The sequence below is a fragment of the Fusarium keratoplasticum genome, chromosome 11, assembly GCF_025433545.1.
Source record: "Fusarium keratoplasticum isolate Fu6.1 chromosome 11, whole genome shotgun sequence".
Taxonomy (NCBI): domain Eukaryota; kingdom Fungi; phylum Ascomycota; class Sordariomycetes; order Hypocreales; family Nectriaceae; genus Fusarium; species Fusarium keratoplasticum.
Window position 1 is genome coordinate 512,562 of NC_070539.1, and position 22,319 is coordinate 534,880.

General features: G+C 53.3%; 7 protein-coding genes across 7 annotated transcripts; 3 read left to right on the forward strand and 4 right to left on the reverse strand.

Annotated features, from left to right (window-relative positions):
• Positions 1-826: 826 nt before the first annotated feature.
• Positions 827-1,452, forward strand: NCS57_01297300 (uncharacterized protein; the record flags this gene model as incomplete). Its single annotated transcript, XM_053062627.1, has 3 exons — positions 827-960; positions 1,012-1,218; positions 1,275-1,452. 3 exons carry the CDS (start codon positions 827-829, stop codon positions 1,450-1,452), a joined length of 519 nt encoding a protein of 172 aa, XP_052907522.1.
• Positions 1,453-2,162: 710 nt separating this feature from the next.
• Positions 2,163-3,866, reverse strand: NCS57_01297400 (Pyruvate decarboxylase; the record flags this gene model as incomplete). The annotated part of the gene is made up of 1 exon (XM_053062628.1): positions 2,163-3,866. The coding sequence occupies one exon, from the start codon at positions 3,864-3,866 to the stop codon at positions 2,163-2,165; it is 1,704 nt and encodes a 567-aa protein (XP_052907523.1).
• Positions 3,867-4,775: 909 nt separating this feature from the next.
• Positions 4,776-7,172, forward strand: NCS57_01297500 (Pyruvate, water dikinase; the record flags this gene model as incomplete). Its single annotated transcript, XM_053062629.1, has 1 exon — positions 4,776-7,172. One exon carries the CDS (start codon positions 4,776-4,778, stop codon positions 7,170-7,172), a length of 2,397 nt encoding a protein of 798 aa, XP_052907524.1.
• Positions 7,173-7,588: 416 nt separating this feature from the next.
• On the reverse strand, positions 7,589-8,785 carry NCS57_01297600 (uncharacterized protein; the record flags this gene model as incomplete). Its single annotated transcript, XM_053062630.1, has 3 exons — positions 7,589-8,026; positions 8,085-8,314; positions 8,368-8,785. 3 exons carry the CDS (start codon positions 8,783-8,785, stop codon positions 7,589-7,591), a joined length of 1,086 nt encoding a protein of 361 aa, XP_052907525.1.
• A 5,101-nt stretch (positions 8,786-13,886) lies between these two features.
• NCS57_01297700 (BHLH domain-containing protein) lies at positions 13,887-14,865 on the reverse strand (the record flags this gene model as incomplete). Its single annotated transcript, XM_053062631.1, has 3 exons — positions 13,887-14,521; positions 14,586-14,616; positions 14,764-14,865. The coding sequence occupies 3 exons, from the start codon at positions 14,863-14,865 to the stop codon at positions 13,887-13,889; spliced, it is 768 nt and encodes a 255-aa protein (XP_052907526.1).
• Positions 14,866-16,933: 2,068 nt separating this feature from the next.
• NCS57_01297800 (uncharacterized protein) lies at positions 16,934-17,758 on the forward strand (the record flags this gene model as incomplete). The annotated part of the gene is made up of 1 exon (XM_053062632.1): positions 16,934-17,758. The coding sequence occupies exon 1, from the start codon at positions 17,060-17,062 to the stop codon at positions 17,756-17,758; it is 699 nt and encodes a 232-aa protein (XP_052907527.1). The 5' UTR covers positions 16,934-17,059.
• Positions 17,759-17,885: 127 nt separating this feature from the next.
• NCS57_01297900 (Autophagy-related protein 1) lies at positions 17,886-22,255 on the reverse strand (the record flags this gene model as incomplete). Its single annotated transcript, XM_053062633.1, has 11 exons — positions 17,886-18,128; positions 18,179-18,521; positions 18,578-18,667; positions 18,721-18,733; positions 18,787-18,829; positions 18,880-18,946; positions 18,996-19,037; positions 19,095-19,234; positions 20,476-20,573; positions 20,621-21,048; positions 21,099-22,255. 11 exons carry the CDS (start codon positions 22,253-22,255, stop codon positions 17,886-17,888), a joined length of 2,664 nt encoding a protein of 887 aa, XP_052907528.1.
• Positions 22,256-22,319: the final 64 nt, after the last annotated feature.

Below are 22,319 nucleotides of genomic sequence, written 5' to 3' on the forward strand. Positions count from 1 at the left end.
ACTGCAAGTATTGCCTCCGAGCTATTCATCCTTGGCATATGAACCACACTCTTCAACAAAGCGAGTAGCCCTCACTGTGTAGTCATGTTCTAGAACACGAAATGGGCAAGCGCTTTGTCCCCGAGCGGGCACTCAGGCATCCTAGGGTTTATCGTACCTCACAGTCTTCCAGCCAAAGAAGCTCTGCTTGAAGGAGACAAGTCAGCAAGCGCGATTTTTATTCTCCTCTGTACTTGCAAGTGCTTCTTCTGCAATCTAGTTAGGAAGCTCCGTGTGAGTTGGCGGGGCCCTCCTGGGGAAGAAGACGTCATGTCATTTATGATGTGCTTTTGCATCAATCAGTTCACCATCATGTTAACGACATTATGAACGCCAAAGCCGCGAGCTAACATAAACCAAAAGGAACAGTTTAAATTCTTGGCACTCCTGTGTAAGCTGTGCCTGCTCAGGGAGGACTAAAAACAGCGGAATCACCTTTGAGTTCGTGTGATATGACTCCTGAGCTTGATATTCTCCGTTCTACTCCGATGGACAATTGCACGATGAATCTAGATGAGGGGTTGAACTAGGAACCATGTGACTTGACTAGTCACACTCTTGTCCAGCATCTGTCATGAGGTGGTTCGATGGCAAAGTAACGGCGCCAACCTTAACCCCAGATCATCACTGTCCCGGCCCGGTCGACGGGTTGGATAAGGCATCACGGCAATGTCAGCCCAGACATACGTAGCAGGGGCCGTCATGGCGCAGAGCACATAAGTATAGATTCGCACTGCCGTGCTTCGTTTCGTTTGCTGGACGACCACCACACCTCGCCCCTTACGCAATGCCCGTGATAACCAACGACACGCACCCCGACGCCCCCTCAAACGAGGGGGACAACTCACCCAACCAGGCCTTGGCTTTTTTCCCCGCCGTACTCCTGGTGGCCGTAGTTTTGACCGTCCTTCTCAGCCCCGCGTAGGTACACACAATCCGCTGATACCGGTCCCCATTCGCTAAGAAATCAAGACTGCGCAAGCTCATTAGACACTTCCGGTCCCCACATGATGACGAATTCTCCAGTACAGAGAGCTCTGGCTCATCTAGCAATACCGACTCCGCCAGAAGAGGCCTAGACTCTATTGCTCCACCCAAGGCCTGCAACAAGATGAGGGAGCAGCTAGAAGCCAGGCCAAGACTCCCACCATGGGCGAGGTTGGGTTCACTCGTGATCTGGTGCGCTCACTTTTTGGTATACAGACCTGTTTGCCGAGACTGACAGATCCGCATAGCGCCATTTGCTTGGACACTATCGAGGATGACGACTTAGTCCGCCATCTACCCTGCGAGCATAATTTCCACTCAGATTGCATTTCCCAATGGTTCATGAGGAGGCACGACACCTGTCCCATCTGCTCAATTCACTTAATGACACCGTCGCGTCAGCACGGCCGGACGGAGCAAGGGTGAGGGACTGACAAGGTAGATAGACAGATGTCCAGACTCTGAATGTTCCGAATGAGTTTGTAGTTGATAATTGATGTTAATGTTCCATCCTTGGCCGATTCTTTTCTGCCTTGCAACGTGGAAAGTCATGGGTTGTTCAGTATAATGCAATCAGATCAGACACGTCGTGGTAATCCGCCTACTGTGCCAAGTGGTCGGAACTGCCATATGTCCAGAAAGCTTCATTAACGTGATGGAGTGTTGACAAACATGGGTCGCGTTAATCATCTGAAACCTGGCATACCCGAGCTGTTGGAGTATTTCATCACAAGCGGTTGTTAGAATATGTAGTTACTCATGTGCGGACACTCGTGTTTCGTTATTGGCATCACTTCCAACGGCCTTGATCACCACAAAGGCTGAATCCTGAACAATTTTAAATATAATAAGATAAGACTAATTAATATAATTTACTTATAAGTTTAATTAATATATCTAATATGAACACGAAATGTAGTAGTAATTATATAAGTTATAGTAAGAATATGCTTATTATTTGCAAAGCTAAGAGTTGTGATTAGTTTCTTAAGTTATGAACATGACAGACAGGAGATGGCTCACAAGTATACACCAAGCCAAGAAGGGATAATTCATATGAGCATGATTGCAAACTAATCGCCTAAGCTACATTCTCCAGACCCCATCTAACAACCAGCCGTAAACAGCCTCGTCCATCAATCCTTGGCCGGGCACCGGGCATTAGACGCCGCGACAAAGTGGCCCCAGGTGATCAACTCCTTACTACAGTCATCCTGATCGAGATTACACTCGATGAGGACTGGCCCGTCGGTATGCGCCGTTGCTCTCTCAAGAGCGCGAGACAGCTCCTCGATGGTCTGGGCCTTGAGACCAAGAGCTCGCCCCCCGCCCTCGCTAGAGTTGAACGACTGTATCATGCGCGCATAGTCCCAGTTCTGGAGCCGGTTGTATAGCCCATCGTGGATCTCAACCTCGATCGTGTAGCCTCTGTTGTTCATCAGGAGCATAATGATGGGCATGCGGAACCGCACCATCTGCGAGACCTCCTGGACTGTCATCTGAAAGGCGCCGTCGCCAACCATGACCACGATTCTCCTCTCGGGCTTCGCCAGAGCGTAACCAAACGAGGCGGGAATAGTCCAGCCTATGTGGCCCCATTGCATCTCAATCTCAAAATCTGCCCCCGTCGGGAGGCGTAACTGGATGCCGTTGAACCATGAGTCACCCGTGTCGGCAAAGACTGTTGTATCCGGGGTCAGAAGGGTCTGGGTCTGCTTCTCGAGCTCCCTCCTGGTGAGTTTGCCATGTTCGTTGGACCGATACGTCAAGGGTGAGTCAGGGCGCAGCCGGTTATACTCAGCCATGGTGCAGTCGTTCCGTCTAACCGCCTCAGCCAGCCTAGACAAAAAGTCACACATTCTGACACGGCTGAAGTAGGAAGCCGGGTCCGTTGTGGATGCGCTGTCGATATCAGTTATCAGTTGCGGGACGCTGGGCAGAGCCGTCCATCCGACGGTGCTGTAGTCGGTGAAGACGGTTCCGACGCATATGAGCACGTCTGCCCAGTTGACTATAGCGTCGGCCGCGAGCGTGCTGACCTGGCCCCAGAATGTGCCCGCGAACTGGGGATGGTCCTCGGGGAACGAGCCCTTTGCTGCTGGCTGGACAACGACGGCACACCCGATAGCCTCTGCCAGGGAGAGCAGCTCCTTCTCGGCGCCCGCTCTTCGCACCTTGGGTCCGACGAGAATGACGGGCTTCTTCACCGTGGCCAAATGTTCGGATGCCTTGTCTATGGCCGCATCCACAGTCGGCCCGTCGCTCGGCGTCGGCTCAAGGATGGCACTGACAGGGCCGGCCCGGGCACAGGGCTCTCCGGACAGGTTTGTGGGCAGTTCGAGATACGCCGGCTTCCGCTTCAAGAGGGCCATCCGTATGGTGCGGTCGATAGCCTCGGGCGCCTGAGCAGCGGTGCGCACGGCTATGGCGCTGCAGGTGATGGCCTTGGCCATTTCCAGCTGGTAACCCACATCGTACTCCCCCAGCGTGTGGTGGAGGAGGCGACGGCCCACGTCGTTGGTGTTGGGAGCTCCGCTGACGAAGATGACGGGCAGGTTCTCTGCATAGGCGCTCCCGATGCCATTGAAGGCCGAGAAGGCACCCACGCTGTATGTGACGACGCATGCGGCGGCGCCTTTGGCACGGGCATAGCCCTCGGCTGCTAGAGAGCAGTTGAGCTCGTTTGCGCAGCCAATCTCAGTTAGGAGTGGGTGTGCATCCAGCTTGTCTAGGAGGATGAGGTTGTAGTCCCCAGGCACGATGAAGTGATGGCGGATGCCGATCTGGGCGAGCCTCTCGGCGAGATAATCGCCAACTGTGAACAAGGCCATGGTGTGCATTCACCGATAGCGGCACAGTTGCTGCCAGGGGGATGAAGCCAGAGAGTCGGGTTAGGATGAGGCATGGATGACACGGTCCTCACTTATGCTAGACAGTTGAGGCCGAGTTTATGGCAATGCGTCTCTGATGAAGTGAGACTTCTAACGAATGGTTACGGCCTCGGGACGAGAAACGGTACAGGGCCAGTTGTACACGGACATGGACATGGCTAACGGTTGGAACAACGGCCCAAACTACCGACTGAGTAGCATGACTAAGGATTACATGACCATGATGCCATGGGTATTGACGGCTGGAGGCCTCACCACCAACCGGTGGCTTAGCATAAGAGTTTGGAGGTGTTGCCATTGTCGGCGTTAGGAGGAGACGTAACATATCATCAAGAACCAAGGCCGAGGCATGATATGATCAACTCCCGAAACTCAAAGAAGACGCGGCGAAGCGGAAAGTTTGTGGTTAAAGTTTACGAGTGCCTATTGGTCAACAGGGTTGACACAAGGAAAAGCTACAACCTCGCTACTGGACATCGTCGGACGGGCAGACGGCTCCGACGTTCCGGTGATATCATCAAAGACTACGGGCCAAGGAATCACGACGATGGTATGGAGTTTGAAGAAAGGCTTGGGTTAAAGCGTTGTTCATGCGTCATGTCTCTATCATCATTTTGCCTCTGTGAGTTGACTTACGAGATGCATCATGGGAGGGGAGGGGAGGGTAGGCGCAATGCCGGACTGCTACTGCAAGTCCACCTTTCTCTTTATGGTGGCTTCCACTTGACAGGTGCACCTTTGGACCGCTACTGTAAGATCTGCTCTGCAGTGATACTATTATTTATATCATCAGCCCTCGGCCACAGGACGAGCAAGCTTCAACCAGAAATGGGTCAAAACGAGCCAACTTGGGGCACCATGAATGACATCGAGACTGAAGGACCACTGGTCCGTAACTTTGAGGACCTGTCGCGCAGCGATGGTCCCCTCGTTGGCGGCAAGAATTCTTCTCTGGGCGAGATGATCACGGCTCTAAGCACCGAGGGCATCGCGGTGCCTCCCGGATTTGCCACAACGTCCATCGCATACTGGCACTTTGTGGACGCCAACTGCATCCGGGGAAAGATAGATGCCCTCATGGCCCAGTGGCAGGATGGTTCCATCACCCTGGCCGAGGCGGGCCACGCCATACGCAGTCTGTTCCTCCGTCACAGCGGCTGGCCAGCAGACACTTCCCACGCCATCAAAGCCAGCTATCGCGAACTGTGTGCAAAGTTCGGTGTCAAGAGCCTCAGCGTTGCTGTGCGATCCAGCGCCACGGCCGAGGACCTCCCAGACGCAAGCTTTGCCGGCCAGCAGGAAACATTTCTCGATGTCTCTGGCGAGCGAGCCCTCCTAGATGCCTGCCGACGCTGCTACGCGTCTCTCTTCACCGATCGGGCCATTAGCTACCGCCAGGCCAAGGGGTTCGACCACACGACCAATGCCCTCTCGGTCGGCGTCCAAGCCATGGTGCGCTCCGACCTGGGTGGCTCGGGTGTCATGTTCTCCATTGACACCGAGAGTGGCTTCGACAAGGTGGTGCTCATCAACGCCGCCTGGGGCCTCGGGGAGAATGTGGTCCAGGGCACCGTCAACCCAGACGAGTATCAGGTCTTCAAGCCACTGCTCTCCCACGCCGGCTTATCTCCGATCCTATCCAAGAGGTGCGGCGATAAGGAGGTCAAGATGATCTACGGCGACGGCCATCGCGGCACACGCAACGTGCCCACCTCTAAGGCGGAGAGGGCCGCCTACGTCCTCAGCGATGGCGAGATCCTCCAGCTGGCACGCTGGGGATGCACCATCGAGAAGCACTACGGATGTCCCATGGACATGGAGTGGGCTAAGGACGGTATCACGGGCCAGCTGTTCATTGTCCAGGCCCGGCCCGAGACGGTGCACTCGCGACGTGATGCTGCCGTCTTCAAAACCTACTCGGTTAGCAACAAGGGCCGAGTCCTTGTCTCGGGCCTCGCCATCGGCGACAAAGCCATCTCTGGGCGACTGTGCCTGTTACAGTCGGCCAAGGATATCGACCAGTTCGTCGACGACTCCATCCTGGTGACCGAGGCCACGGATCCGGACTGGGTGCCCATCATGAAGCGTGCCGCTGCCATCATCACCGACCACGGCGGCCGCACCTCGCACGCCGCCATTGTCAGCCGCGAGTTGGGCGTCCCGGCCATAGTTGGCACCGGAAATGCCACTTACGTGCTGCACACGGGTCAGGACGTGACGGCCTCGTGCGCCGAGGGAGACACAGGCTTCGTGTACGAGGGCATCTCGAACATTGTCACGCAGACGGTCGACCTGGCCGGCCTGCCCGAGGTGCGCACCAAGATCATGCTCAACCTCGCCAACCCGGGCGCTGCGTACCGCTGGTGGCGTCTCCCAACCGACGGCATCGGCCTCGCTCGTATGGAGTTTGTCGTGAGCAATGCCATCCAGGTGCATCCCATGGCTCTGGTCCACTTCGACCAGCTCAGAGACGAGCAGGCTCAGCAAGAGATCCTTCGACTCACATCCGGCTATGATACCAAGCCCGATTACTTTGTCGACAAGTTATCGCGTGGTCTCGCAGCTCTCTGCGCCACCGTCTACCCCAAGCCCGCCATCATACGCATGAGCGACTTCAAGACCAACGAGTATGCCGGGCTCATCGGCGGCGCCCAGTTCGAGCTGAAGGAGGACAACCCCATGATAGGCTTCCGCGGCGCCTCGCGCTACTACTCGCCGCTATACAAGGAAGGCTTCGCACTGGAGTGCCGCGCCATCAAGAGAGTCCGCGAGGAGATGGGTCTGACCAATGCCATCGTTATGATTCCCTTCTGTCGGACTGTCGCCGAGGCCAAGAAGGTCCTGCAAGTCATGGCAGAGAATGGGCTGCGGCGAGGGGAGAACGGCTTGCAGGTCTATGTCATGTGTGAGATACCCTCCAACGTCATCCTGGCCTCGAGCTTCACCGAGCACTTTGACGGCTTCTCCATCGGCTCCAACGACCTGACACAGTTGACGCTCGGCGTCGACCGCGACTCTAGCGAACTGGCCGACTTATTTGATGAACAGGACGAGGCCGTCAAGTGGATGATTGCCCGCGTCATCTCGGTCGCCCGTGAGAAGGGCTGCAAGATTGGCCTCTGCGGCCAGGCGCCGAGCGATCATCCCGAGTTTGCAAAGTTCCTGGTTGACGCGGGCATTGATTCCATCTCAGTAAGTCCTGACAGCTTCGTCGCTGTCAAGAGACACGCGGTGGCGGCCGAGAGGCCCGAGTGAGCATGTTGCTCTTGATCTCACGGTACAATATGGCATGGGGGCTTGTATGACTATAGTTGAGCTATTCAGTTTAAGCCGTCGATCATTAATTGAGAGTGTCACCTTCTCTTATTGTGTTGTAACGGCTCCTCCATGTGGAAGCGTGCATCGAGTGTCTTTTTGGTTGGCCTATATACACCACCGTTCTGACAGGCTTGAGGTGTAACAAAGAGGCGCTCACTGTCGCTTGAGAAACAACAAGCGGTTTATTCCAAAAACAATTCCCCTGAGGATAGTCACCTTTTATCAAGCATGAAAGTACTTATCCCCATGTAAGCCACGCGTGTCGCAAACCTGGTCATTAAATCTCACTATATAACTCCAAATAAATACATAGATGCATTTCAATCTGCCCCAAATCACCTCATACGTCCTACTTAGTAGCTATGATGCACCCAATCAATCATGTCTTTCAGCTCCGCCGATGACCGGGCTATCTTGGACTCTTCCTCGCTGTCCAGAGGCCTCTGCAGAGTACCGACAACTCCATGTCTCCCAATGGCAGCAGGTAGGCTGATGCAGCAACCAAGTTCCTTCTGGTGGTGGCTGACTGGGTGAACATCGCCCTTGTCCAGGAGCACCGAGGCACAGATGCTAGCCACGACGGAGCCGAGCCCAAACGGGGTCGCACCCTTTGCTCGGATGATGCTGCGCGATCGGTGCTTGCACTCATACGCCAGCTGCTCGCGGTTGAGAGTCTCGGCTGCGGCCGATTTATCGATGGGCGTGCCGTTGATGGTTGCAGTCGACCATGCCAGAACTTCGGAATCTCCTTGGACACCAAGCACCGAGATGTCTATCTTGTCCGTTGAGACCTGGTGTTTCTCTTAGCACAGGGCCTTTCAAGGAGCGCAACCGCCTTCTGACACTTACCCCGGACCTTTCAGCTACCAACCCGCGGAGCCGAACCGAGTCTAGATAGGTGCCCGAGCCAAAGACCTGCGAGGGCGGAAGGTCAGAGAGCTCGCAGGCGAGGGACGTGAGGAGGTCGTTGGGGTTTGCCACAATGAGAAGAATCGTGTCCAGCCTGAGGGGCTTCATCCAGTCCATTACTTCGCGAATAATCGACATGTTCCTCGACGTGTAGTCGAGGTTGGTCTGACCTGGGAAGTAGTCGAGTAAGCATACAGCCTAGGCCTCGGCTTCTTGCTCCTACCTATGGTGTGCTTTGATCCGGCCGTCACAACAATCATGTCGGCCTTGGCTGCCTCTTGGTGTGTGGCTGCCCGTATGTGTGTTCCGCTGTTGCAACCGTAGGCAACATCGCGGAGGTCCTGAACTTGTCCATCCCTGCGCTCTATATCCGTGTCGACAAGCAGCAGCTCGCTGGCGAGGGAGCTGAGGATGAGTGCGTAGGCCGTTGCGCCGCCAACCTGGCCAACGCCAACGATTGCGATCTGAAACTTGGAGACCATAATAGACTCGAGCGGGATGCTCGCTGCGATCATGCACAGTACAGCTTGTGCTCCTGACAAGGGGCCTAGCGTGGGTGGAGATCCCCTTTTAACCTGGTATGCGCCAGACGGCCAGTCAAGAGCCTCTAACATGTTGCCCACGCAGGATAGGTGCGTCATTGCGGCGCAAAAGTGGTATTATTTAGCCTTTGCATCAGATCATGGAACTAACCTCAAGTTGCGTACAGTAGCAGTCACTGGCTGAACCTTGATGCCAAGCGTCGCCCACAGGTTCTACCATACCTTCCAGACTTGCCCACGGCCAAAATAAGCTTCATGTTATCACCTTGGCCGCAATCGTACGGTAGGCTGAATCATGTGGGTTCGGCGGCTGCCGTGTCAATCGTGCGCCGGCATTGTCATGACAGCCTTTAGTTCCCGACTACACATCTAGCCAGCGCCAAGATGAAGTACGCTGGCTGTTCATTTGGTCTTTAGTCTACTACCAAGGCCCTCGACATCTCGACAAGTACCCAGCTCAAAAATAACAGGGACATTGGTGGAAGTTAATAACCTCGTGCTTGGACGATTTTCACATGCCCCTTGACCCGACTGAGCGGTCTCACGATCCTGAAGTTTGCCTCTGATGACAGCCCTCGTAGCATCTCTCTGTGGGTTATGGTGGTTTTAGTAATTTAGTTAGTTCGTAGGTTCTCTATTGTGGGCGGCATCTGAACTATTGTCTACATCAACCCAGGCTTTAATAGAAATCATTGCATTGTGGTGATGATGATATCCCTGTATTCATTAGACTGCCAGACTACCTCTTGATAACATTTCGTCAACGACCTTCAAAGTCAAATTTGTCAATGGGAGGATAGACGAGACAGATTCTAAGGGAACTGAACAAATTTGCGATGCCCTGTTGTGTTTTTTGATATAGTTGAAGCCCGATAGATAGTAACGATGCCCCATATCTATCACCAACGAACGACCTTTCATCATTCGTCACAGAAGCATGGTATGAGAACAAACCCTGGCCAAAATTTTGGAATCAAACGTCCAAGTAATAAATGTAACAATATTGCTAATCAGTAGAGTTCTCGCTAAAATACCTGCAACCTCGGCAATGCATACCTGTACCATAGATTTCTGTTCGCTCTTGATATGATAGATTGAAGATCACTAGGACCATTCCGAGTATTCCAAAACCTGGTTTGCCCTCTGTATGCGACATATTATGTCAATGCTGCCGTGTTAAGAGTGTTGGCGATCCAGTGAACGGGGCGAGGAATATTGAGTCCTATGTCTCGGTTGATTGGTTGGCAGATACATCAACACTCGTAAAGCAGGGTTATCGAGTTTATTGATCGAGGAAACCATAGTATGTTGTTCGATCCGGGTAGTATATCACGTCGAATATAATCCCAAGTACGCGTCGAAAATTGTCTCGCCACATATCCTTACCAAATTCCACGGCGGTATCGTCGACACCTTGGGCTTGCTAGCGTCCTGCGGCACTGGCGGAATCCTTGATGTCAAGAAATAGAGGCTAAAATGAATTCATGGTCTGGCTACTGAATAGACAGCCTTAACTACATGATGTCTTGTAGCTTTCATCGCCCACAACAGTTGCTCACCACTACTTACCTAGACCACAACCCGAGTTGTAGAAATACAATATACACTCTGCTTGTCCGCTTAGCAGGTCTAATTGGGGATGAATCATTTGGCACCTTACCATATTTTGCTTTAGATACCTTCCTTCAAGTCACCGACGACAGATAAGGTGAAGAAGTGAACGTACAGTGCTTATCCGGATGTGGCGCGCCCTTCCCTCTTGTCTGGTGGATAAGGCGAAGAGCTCGTCTTAAGGGCAGCATGGATTGCTCTTTGCCGTCCCGTCTCAAACTGGATGCTCAATGTCTGGCCGTTATATGTCAAGTCTTGGTCCTCGACGTCAATGAGTGGGATGAAATGACATCGTCGCCTAAAAGCTGACAGTCCCCCGAGACCAGAAGTCGTAGACATGTTGGCTGTCTTGATGGTTAATATTTTAGAAGTAGAATTATCCAAGGTTCAAGATTTGAAAAAGCATTCGGGCTCTGGAGTTGATTGATATCCAGAGTGTGAGTGAAGATCTGAGATGCAGCATACAACAAAATTCGGCGAACTCCGACATAGAGCGAAGAGTCGGGGTATGATATGATAGTGGCCGTATACCAGAAATCATACAATAGAGCCAGCATCTGATACCCTGTTACTGATGGCAGCTCTCTCCTTGCTTAGGAGGGAGGAGCCTCTCCGAACCCCTCATCCTCCACGTGCTCCGTCCAACTAGTGCCTGTCCAGGGCATCTTGCCATCCAATGCATCCAATGCCCCATGATATCAGGCAAACTTTAGCCAAGGTCGACAATTCCTCCAATACGGCGCTAGTTTGCTCTGCTGCTGGTGTCGTCCACTCCTGACTTGTCAACCCCGATGCCCCTGTTGTCTCTCCTTTGCTAATCTCCGTGGGCTGGTGCATCCCAAGTCACAACACAGCACTGTACGCCCGCTAATCCTATCCTTGCCACACGAACGGCACCGTACTGTAACCCTGTCCGTGGCTGAGGCTGTTGGCTCTGAGTTATCTCTAATCCTGCGTAGTACAGTACAGGGCTGCTTTGGAGAAAACTTATTCTCGTGAGGCAAGTCAGGTCATCATGAGTTCCCTATGGCCGTGGCTAGAGTGCTAGCTACTGTGCGACATCTCCCGGTACATGCGTTGGTCACACCTTTCGTCCCAGAAATGGCCAGATACTCGGTGGTCAAGAGACCTGCTCCATATCGAGGAACAGTGGCCCATGGCGGTACCATTAAACTAATCCGCTGTGCCTTGTCAGATCTTCATGACTTGATCTTCAATTATCCCGGCTTCATTTTTCTCTTGCACCGGGTCTCCAAGCTTCTTGGAGGCAGATATACCACGCCAGCCAGTATTTGTTAGACCTCATGCAGCAGCACCAAGCCCTGAGCACGGGCAGAAACACATCGCTCTACGGCTTGCCCTGCTTGTATCAATTCACCGCCGTCACCAAACTCGTCAAGACTGAAGCCAACGCCTGGATATTACGACCTGTCTCACCGACCACGAACGACGTTCGCTACCTTGACAACTGCACCGTTACCATGGTAGACACGGAAGTCATCCTCGATACTGGCTTCTTTGAGCTTGACCAACCACCTAGTCAGCATGGGCTTATAAGCGATGGGCAAGTCTTTGACCCCGACTCATTTTCGCTCGATTTTCAGGACACGGCTGCATTTTGCACCCCTGACAGCTGGCTGCTCTCCTCTGCCCCATCTTTCACGACAAGCTCCCCTGCAGCATCTGACTTGCAGAAGAGCTCAGTTCAAAGATCAGAGATGTTTGTCGACGATGCGGCCATCAACAGATTCTGCTACAACATCGCTTTGGAACATTTAGTACCCGCTCCTGTCAACCTTCAGCAAGCCATTGAGATCACAGAGCTTGCACCGAGCGTCTCTTCGCCCAAATACGAAGAGCCGGGGCGCGCTCCCAGCTCTGGTAGCAAGAAACAACAACGAGACCCAGCGTCCGGTCTTGACCGGGAACTACCCAGGAGGATGTCACATGGTCGGAACTCAAAGGCGGTCCCTCGCAAGGGCAGAAGAGGGGCATCAAAACGTGGCCGCAGGGGTTCTGTGATGTCTGATGAAGAACTTTACCGAAAGCGTCTTGAAGGCAACCGCCTTGCGGCGGAAAGATCCCGCCAGCGCAGGAAGAGCGAGGCACAGGCCTTGGTCGCACAGGGGGATGCTTTGCGGAGCCACAATCAATACCTTTCCTCCTACTACAGCTTTCTCAAGGAAGAGGTGTTCCGTACGAGGATGGAGCTACTGCAGCATGCTGGCTGCGATTGCTTGCCTATCCGGGAATACATTGAGAAAGAAGCCCGGAGAACAGTTGACAGCCTGAGCCCACGCGTTTCTACTTCAGCCAGCTGATGTGGTGAGACAATGCAGGGCGATGAGGAATGAGAGGACAGCGTATTTCATATTGTAGGTCCCGTGCAGGACAAATCTCATCCATTGACTGATGGCACAAGTTTCCACCACTGGCCGATGTGGAAGAGATAGTCTCATACATACTGGGCTCAATATATTTCACGGATCTCCAGCAGTGAGAGGGAAAGCAAGGCATCCAAACCTCGACATCCCTCTCACTGGAGGTCCGTGGAAGATGTCGAGGCTGTGTGCGCCGGCAGATCAGGAGGGCGGGGCCTCGAGCGGCGCACGTCAGTCCCTATCATCTATTGGCTATAGCTATGGTTCGTGGGTCTGGGCGAGGTGACGAGGTCAGGACGGGCCGGGTTAGCGCGTCCAGGGCCTTGGATGAATCGTGGGGTCCTAGCCGGATTAGTAGATAATATCCCCGAAGCTTGGTTTGCATGTTAGTCTGCGAGGACTCGGGTCTGGTCGACATGCCGCATAGCTCATGACCGTTGCAAGCCCAAAGTCTAAGCGGAGGGCGAGTCACACAAAGTCTAGCCCGAGAGCACACGTCGCGTCCCCCAAGGCCTCTCCCCTATTATCAGCAACGGTGATATCAGACGGATCGTGGCATCGAGAAGCTACTAACCTCTGGGCTGGTCCTTGGGCAGTCAGCAGGAGCACACCAAGTCGTTGAGGGATTGAGGAGGCAGAAAAGTTTGACCATGCCACTATCGTCTGTTAATGCATGTCGCTCGCACGGAGTGACTGTTATCCCCAAGCCACCAACAGGGTCTACATGCGATTACGCAACGCAAACCACGTTATGCTGACAGGTGGCTTCCAATGGCCGGCCTCGATGCCCTCGTGGCCTGTATAGAACTGCGTGGTCTGATGCATTAGAGGCTCTCTGCCCAACAAACCCGATGATTTTCGGGACCCCTCACAACCGCGGAACAAGACACGTCAGACGACTTTATGCCCTTCTTTGTTTGAATTGCGACTTGCTCCGACTCAACGACGAATTGTCCATCTCACAGATCTTACTCGCCACCTTGACAACGAGGCCCTGTCAGCGTCCTCCCAGTCGAATGCAGATAAAGGCAGCTGTGGCTACATTTGAAACTCATGGATTAATTTGCAAAAGGCCACCCGTAGCCCGCTTAGGCCAATGCCACTCATGGCCGTACTTATTACCTCCCTTCAGCCGACGGCGAAAGTGCCACTCTAAACGCAACCATTCCACAGGCCAGGAGCAGTTCTTGGTTCGTCCAACATGCATATCATATTCGGCCTCGCTGTGGGACCCGCTCCAAGGTTGCCATGTCTCTTTCCAGTTGATCACGTTTTGCAGTCAGCGCCTCAATCTCGTTCTCCTGTTTCAAAATGGTCTCCCTTGCGGCGTCCAGCACCTCGCCTCTGCTGAAGCACTGGCCCTGAATCACCCTGGAAGCCTGGTCGACATCGTTGGACTTCTTCGCCACCGGCAGCACGGCCAGGAGAGCCTCAAACTGTGCCTTGAGTCGGATGCGGTACTGTTTTTCGGCCAGATTGTGGCCTTCCCGGGCACTGGCTTCCATCGACGGGCCGACTGGCTTGCGGTGACGCGCCAGTCTCTTTGGCTTCTCGGAAGCCGTCCTCAGCGTGAAGTCTGAACCACGGGGGCGTCTAGGCCCCCGGTGTGCCGAGTGTTCTAGGAAATCGTGGTTTGTCGGAAGAGGGCTGCTGGCCAAAAGAAGATGCTCCGGGCTGGCGCCGCAGTTGGCGTCGCTCGCGTCTACCTCTAGGCCAGCCGCAGAAAGAGGTGATGGATCGGCTAACAGGATATCAGACAGCCCATAGGCCAAGATAGCATCCTGGGTAAAGTACTCAGATACTGATGATCCGTCCGCATCCCAGGTTCCCGTGGAAAGGGGCACTGCGTGGAAAAGTTGCGTGAGCACCTACGAGATGTGTTATCTGAGGTACAGTCAAGGGATTACCTTGCTCCCATGGTGGTGATTGAAATGCCATCTATAGCAGCCGATGTCAGCAGGACCCAAGAGTAGGTGCGGCAGCAAGAGTCAGGGTACGGTGGTAACATTCTTCCAGGGATCAGGGCCGGGGTGTGATGGATGATGTGCATTGGCTTGGTCTGGAAACACGCCAAAGGCGGCTCACCTGCAGTTGATTTTCCTCCCAAGAGGAGACCCCAAAGTTCTCGTCAATGTCGAGGGGGGATGTCTTTGGCTTCAAGAGTCGTAGTGTATGGAGTGAGTCCATTCTGGATTTCTTACACAAGTTCAAAGATGGAATTGACTTGTTGCAGCGCTTGGACGTGCCATAGATCTCTCTAGACGGGCCCGTGATGTTATATCTCCCAAGACCATCGGTGAATGGCGCGGCAGTGAGGCAGATCGAGATGTTGATCAAGGCGTCGCGATATCGGTTCATGAGGCTAAGTCTAGGCCGATGGATCCCGTTACAAGACCCTGGGATCGTTCCACCAAGCATCTATGAGTCGCCACTCGCCGTCCAAAAGAGCCGGGAAGGCCAAGGGAGCTTTAGCCGTTGTGTGGATGACCGGGGCCGGCCGCGACGGTCCCCAGCCGGTCCCCAGCCGGTCGGGGCTTGAATCGTCCTCTTGGCGTGTGCAAGCTCCTCCAAGTCGACACATGTGGCACACGGGGTCTCCCTATAAAGGGGTTGGATCAAATCTTGGGCATCCAATGGTCAACTCTTGGAATGACGATTAACAGCCTGGTTTCGGATAGTCACCCTCCTTAAAGACATGCATACACGTGGAAGATTAGAGATAGAAACCCTAAGAGGTGCAAAAGTGCCCGAGTGCTAATTCTCATGGTGACAAACTTACGTAGCCCTCGTCACTGCCGGGGGCATTGAGCCTCGGCAGCGGGAAGTGGCACCGTCGTCACACACAATCAGTCCCAAACAACTTGGAGATGCAGTTCTCAGCCGCAGCATGAAGGAGCTTATTCCCCACCTGCGGGAGGGCAATTAAAAATGCCGGTCGGACCAATCAAAGGGGCATGATTACTTTTCGGGGTTCAGAGCCTCAGGTCTAGACCCCGTGATGGAGGGAGATGAGAGCCACCAAGTGCCGAGTACTGTGTGGGACGTGGTTCGATTAACCATGCGGATAGGACCGGAACAATCATGGTGTATACGGGTCCATGCATTACATAGCACGCTCGCTGCACTGTCCTGTATTGTATGGCGAGACGTAATGCAAAGCCTCACAGGGCACGGGGTTCTGGACCCTGTTCACCTCAGCAAGCGAGACGGGCCGGCCAGCGGGTCAACCAGCGGATTAAGATTGTGCCACGCATCTGTCCACCAGATCATCATCATGACGTCGTTGAGGCCAAAGTATCACAATCCCAAGACCCAGCTTGCACTGTAATGCCTCATCCTCTCACGTTGTCCGGCTGGCTGGCTACCACTGACTCTGGTCGGAATGTGCAAAGCCAAACAGATTTGTTGGTTGGGGCTTTCAACCCCAGCCTCGCATAAAGTTGGGTAACATCCTGTGAGTCAACAGCCTCCCAGCAGTCTGAGTTCGGGACCATCGCTGTGAGGGGACCAGACGACAAGCTTCCACCCCCACCCGTGAAGAACGAAGAACTCTGGAGCTGGACTTGGGGTATTCCGGGGCCTGTCGAATCGTACCATCCATCTATCATAGCTGGTTCATCTCGGATGTCTTTTATCAGGGCCATTCGGTTCAACGCTGTGGTCGGCCTTCAGCTCAAAAGGATATGTTGCGAGCTTCCCAACCTCGTGTCTGTGAATCACAGCATTAAGCTTTTCCTGTTTATCATCGAGCATCCAATTCATCCACATTGTTGAGCCACTCAGATAGTAGGCAGACGTCCTCATAGTGATGCCTTACACTCCTCCGATACGGCACTCCTCCTCTCCCTCGTCCTCTTCTTCCTCAGCCTCCTCTTACTCTTATTCTACTCCTCCTCCATCACCTTCTTCCTCCTGTTCCTCTTCAGCCGTCTCTGTCGACGCCAATCGAGCCCCTGAGCGACCGTTACCCATTCCGTCAGCCCCACACCATGCTCTGCACACACTTACACTCCTCTGCGCCGAAGCAGTGGGTGCAAGGACCCTGCAGGACACGCACACGGAGAAAAGCCATGTGGCCGTCGGGGCGCCGATCACGCCCCCGCCAAGCCAGCCAGTCAAGCACCAGTACCGGGGTATCACGGCAATCACCCCCTCTTCCACCAACCAAGAAGCTCGACATTTCCTGGGCAGGAAGGACAAGACATCAACAGAGCTGCGGCAACTCGCCAATTGGCTTTTGCGTTCCAACTGCTCGCAAGCAGGTGTTGGTTTCGACGTGAAAGGCCAGAAAACCTCAAGTGACGATGGCCGGTCGAGCTTCAGCACGGGGGTCTTGGGCCGTAGGCTCAGGGCGAGCCAAGGTGGCTGCGGAGGAGGATTGATGCCGGCTCACTTCATAGGGGAGCATCAGTCCTTCACTTCCAACAGCCAGGACAAGGTCGATCAATGGAGAGGAGCGAGGGAGCGTAGGAAATCCACGGATCCAGTCCGCCCCGCCATTCATCCTTGTGTCCATCGGCGGAGTGCAAGCGCCCCCACCTCCCCCAAGGCGGTTCATTTCGGTCCAGTATTGGAGGACGTACGCTACTTTAACCAAGCCGAGCGTCCTATAGCGGTGAGTGCAGGTTCCTCGCCTATCATGGGCGGCTCATCTTGCTACTTCTCGTTGCCCCCACAGGAGCTGGGTCCGTACGAGTGGGAGCTCTCCACACCCAACTTTCCTCGCTCTCGTGTGTCTCAAGAGACCGCACCTGTTAGACTGGATCGTATCTACCTTTCCAACGACAGCATGAATCTCTTGGGCACTGTCGTGGTGGCCAATCTTGCCTACCACAAGTCTGTCGTGTGTCGATTCACCATGGACTTCTGGAATACCATCTCTGAAGTTACGGCCCAGCATTGCCGCGAGATTGAAGGTCATGACGTATTCACGTTTACAGTCGGGCTGGCAGAACTGGTAGATCTTGAGATGAAGCCCATGTTCCTTTGCGTTCGATATAATGTAAACGGTCAGGAGTTTTGGGACAACAATTCTAGTCTGAACTTTCAGCTCGACTTTAGAAAAAGGTTCTTGTGTTAGAGGCAAACTGAATATAGAAGAGTCTGCGTAGGCTATCCATCACTGTGTTACGTCCTCGTATCATTTGCATGTTACTTTCCCGAGTTCTAGAGCTCCCTTTGGGTCAGATGACCATCTCGGCACTTGATTACCCATCAACTGTCTCCGGTTTCCGTGCCCAGAGAATCTTGCGCCGGTAGTATCCATGGATATCCTTGGATCGGAACTCTCGCCGAAGTTGAGCAATGTAGATAGTGACCTCTTCTTTGGACCAACCAGCCAGGGCCGCCACGTACATCATTGTTCCCTCTGTATCTTGCTCAACAGCGAGCTGCTGGAACCTCGCAATCTCCTTTTGCTTTGGGTCATGTGGCCAGGATCCGATGGGAGTCTATCCAGAGTTAGAAGCTCGAAGTGATCTACCTCAGTGACTGAACGCACCTTAAAGTTGGCTTCTTCGATCGCCTCGAACCCAGCCTCCTCCAACGCCTTGCGCTGAATACCGTCCTCCAGGACAGTCATGGTACGGCCCATCTTCTTGCCCCCTTCAACAAAAATCTTGCCAAACTGGCCCATGGCGGTCTTTTCGTTCACAGTACCGTCGTCGCTCTCAAAGCGGATAGAAGGTTCTTGTGTCTCGATGTATCCGCCAGGCTTCAGAGTCTTGTAAGCCTGCCCAAAGAGAGCGGTCCAGTCCATGATGCTTCCGAACAGCCATCGGATATGCACAAAATCGCAGGAGTTCTCTTCAAAGGTCCATTCTTGTGTACAGTCATCCATTTGACTGGAGGCTATGTCAGCTACTGGAAAAGGCGATACAGATGCCCGGTCCAGACTCACAACTCAAGATTTGGTGGCACCCAGCTAGGTTGTATGGGCGAGATTTCGGTACCAACTACTTTTACGTTGGGGTGCGCGTCGGCAAAGTCGCTGCGTATGACCGTTCATTATTTGAACTTGAGAGGGAGACCTGAGAAGCTTACATTGCCCAAATGCCTTCACAAGGAGTCGTATTAGCCTCAAGGGACAGCGTCCTTAATTTTGTGAACATTGCAACGACTCGCCTGTGCCTGTTCCTATGTCTATGACTTTCTAATGCACAGTTAGACTGCGGGTTTGATAGGTCTAGGGAATGAACACACCTCAACGTTATCTTTCAAAGGGGCTAGATGAAGTTTGCCATCGTGAGAGAGTGTGAGAACGTGATGACTGTTGAAGATTGTTAGCTTTATCATAAGTGCGGAAAAGCCACGCTCACATGATATCAAGTGCTTCATTCTGTCTCTCGTCGTTTGATGCCCTGGACAGACAAGGTAAGATTCTGAGCTGTTACTGGGGACACGGCCGCCATTATTACCAATACTCAGCGTTTCCCCGATCGCTGTGGTACGTCCGGCCGTGGATCGTCCGATACTGGAGGATAGATGAAGACAAAGAAGCCGTGCTACTGGCGTTATCCTCAATAGCCGAGTCCGCATCGTCATCGGGGTCCTGGGTCTGTCGGTCACGGGATTAGCTTTCTCGCTAATCGTGACTTTCTCCGCTGATCTGCGCATGCCTGTGCTATCTGGGCCCAGTGCTGGGCAGGTAAAACACCAGGGAGAGGTTCACTCTGCGCTTGCGGGACCGCAGTGGCCTCGGTCTCCTTCGTTGCTTGCTGCTCAGACATCTCGGCAGACAGTTGACACTCGGAAAAGAATCAAGAAGAACAGACAGCTACTGTCATATCATTTATCTGACACGCTCGGTTGGACGCGGGGCTGCAGTATTCCCGGTCAAAGGCCCCCTTGTCCCTTGCCTCTTACCACGCGGGAACTACTCCACGTTATTGCATCTTGGCAGGCAGGCTCTGGACTTGGGTTGGTTGGTTACATGTCACAAACAATGTGCAAACATTACCCCGCCCGTGGGAAATGCCTCAATTATGAGGCTGGGATGCGACGTGTGACAGATGGGAATGCCCAGCGCAAGGGCCAAGAGAGTGTTGGGTCTGGGCGAGAAGTTGTTGGTTGCTGGTTCCCATTCAAGCTCATTTATTTCGGCAGACATTCCGGTTATCCGGGTCTAGTTCAAAGCATCAATATCTGTTGGAATCTCATATTAGTTCACGTCTACAGCTCCCTTCAACGTTACTTCATAAAGTGTGAGTGACACAAAGGCCCGCAGCCCCGGCTTTTCACATCTGGCCATGCTGACAGCCACTAAACCTCGGTTGCGTTGACGAGGTCGGCGATGTCCCCTAACCAATTCCAGTGGGAGCTGAGTCCCCGGTAAAATGCAGTATCACACAAGTAGCTGCAGAACGAAAACGGAATTGGTCTAGCCAAGGGAACGCCATTTAATGAATGGCATTAAAGCCAGGAGAGTTTACGTTTGCCGCGCCAGCCGCCAACCCTTTGTGGCTGAGACACGAGTATTCCAATCGGATGTGAGAACACCTCCGAAATAGATATTCTCAGCTCACCCATTGCACATTCATGTCAAAGTCACAAACGGGTGGTCAAGACGGAAGATGAAGGCACTGAACTTCATGGTCCGCTTACTGGTTCAAAAAAACATGATAGTGACGCTTCATGGCAGTGAGAAGCTGTGTGCATAATGATGCATCAAAGCTACAGGGTGGGTGATGCTTGAGGCCTCCACTGATACTCAAGTATGGCACATCACCCATCCAAACGACTTCGTTTGGTTGACGGACCATCTGGACTCTTAGTTTTTGTTTCTGAGCCCCCCAAGACCTTGAGAATCTCTCGACAACTGGGTCTCCTCTGAGCCTGCTCTTCGACACGTGCATGAGGATGTCGAATCATCTGGAGTATCGCTGTTCCAAGCTTTCCTAGTGTCGTGTTAACATCGCTTCGTAAGCTAGAGTATATAACTTACCAGGATAGTTTGAGGTGATCACTTGCGTCACCCGATCGTACTCAGTATGAAATCGCCCACGATAGCTCTCAAACTCTTGTCCTTGACGCCAAGGATTGATGCTGAACTGCCATGGATGCTTCCCGAGGAGCATCCGTAAAGCTACGACACCTATGGCCCAGACATCCGTTGAGTAATCGAATTGCCCCATCTCCCGCTCTGGTGACAACCACCCCACTGTCCCGGAGCGCCCTGGTGTTGAAAGTGCATAACCTTGGGGCGCATAGATAGCGTCTTCTGTGTCAAGAAGCACAATGGACGCATTTTCCGAGTTCCAGTGATGAAGCCCAATGTTTGGGGGCTTAATGTCCCCGTGAATCCATTTGTTGGCGTGAAGAAAGTCGGCTGCCTCCAGCAAGGATACAACCATTGTCTGAGCCATGTCTAGTCTGGGTAGGGGGGTCAGCGTCGCAGTTTCACCCACGGGGCAAAAACTGACTGCACAGGTGCTCTCCACTGAGATAATATTCCGCGTGCAAAAGGCGTCAACGCAAACCACACGTCGGCTATGTCATTGTTTGCTCTGGGGTCATCCGTAATGACTTCCCGAAGTCGCACAATGCTATTGTTCTTCGCCGCGTTTGCGATTCGTGTGAGGACCTCAAGTGTGCTCTGGCGCCTCTCTAGAGTGTTTCTGATTTTGGACACAGACATTCTCTTTAATGCGACGACCTCTCCAGTCTTGTTGATCGCCACGCTCACACGCCCCTGGCCCCCTAAGCCGACGGTTCCTGCATTGGTGAGAGTCCACTGGCCAACCTGAATGCTGTTTCCGGCTGCTGGAGTAGGAGTTAGACTTAGGTCAAGGGTGATAGAATGACTATCGATAGACTGCAGTATGTACTGTGCGAGCCTTTCGGTGTACTCTTTTGTGGTGCTGAAGCGTGTGTATGCAACCTCGTACTTCAACTGACCTAGTCGGATAAAGGAAGAGTGCTTGTTTAAGACGCGAAATTCTCTCGGTTGCAAAGTGTCGCCATCAACTTCTACAAAGCCCTGATCTGACAACTTCCTTAAAAGAATTCTGCCAGTCTCATGGATTTGGAAGAGGGCGTGATGCTGTCGGATGCCCTGCAGGGCTGAGTTCTGCAAGCATAATACAAACTCATTGTGCCCCTTGCGTGCGCCTCGTCTTCCAGCCGACCACCCACGAAAAGGGCTCCCTGGTAGGCGTCTGAGATCAATGTAGTAACAGCCAGTCCGGATGTATGTGTCAGGATGGTCATCCTCTACGGCAACGGCGGCACTGGAATTTTTGGTCGGCGAACGATGGCTGAAAGACGAGCTTGGGGATGACGATGAGAGCTGGCCAGTATTCATCTGTTCTATGAGCTTCCCAACTCCTGGATCTCGAACATGCCTGAGTGGTGACCATATGTAGCCCATCGCATGATTTCTTGCGTTGCTCTCAGAGCTTGCATCGTTATCATCTTGGCCCTCCTGAGACTTTTCAACGAGCCAGTCCACAACCTCTGAGAAAGCAAGTCTGGCCTCGGCATTGTGAGGTGTGATTGTTATCGTGGCATGAGAGGCTGACGAAAGTGGCCCTGTCGGGTCTTCATTCGTAACCTCGCTACTAGCAGGACTCGAGGCCATTGGACAAGTTCAAACGTGTGCCACAGGATTGCTCTGGTAGCTCGATAAGCCGTTGAGTGATGGG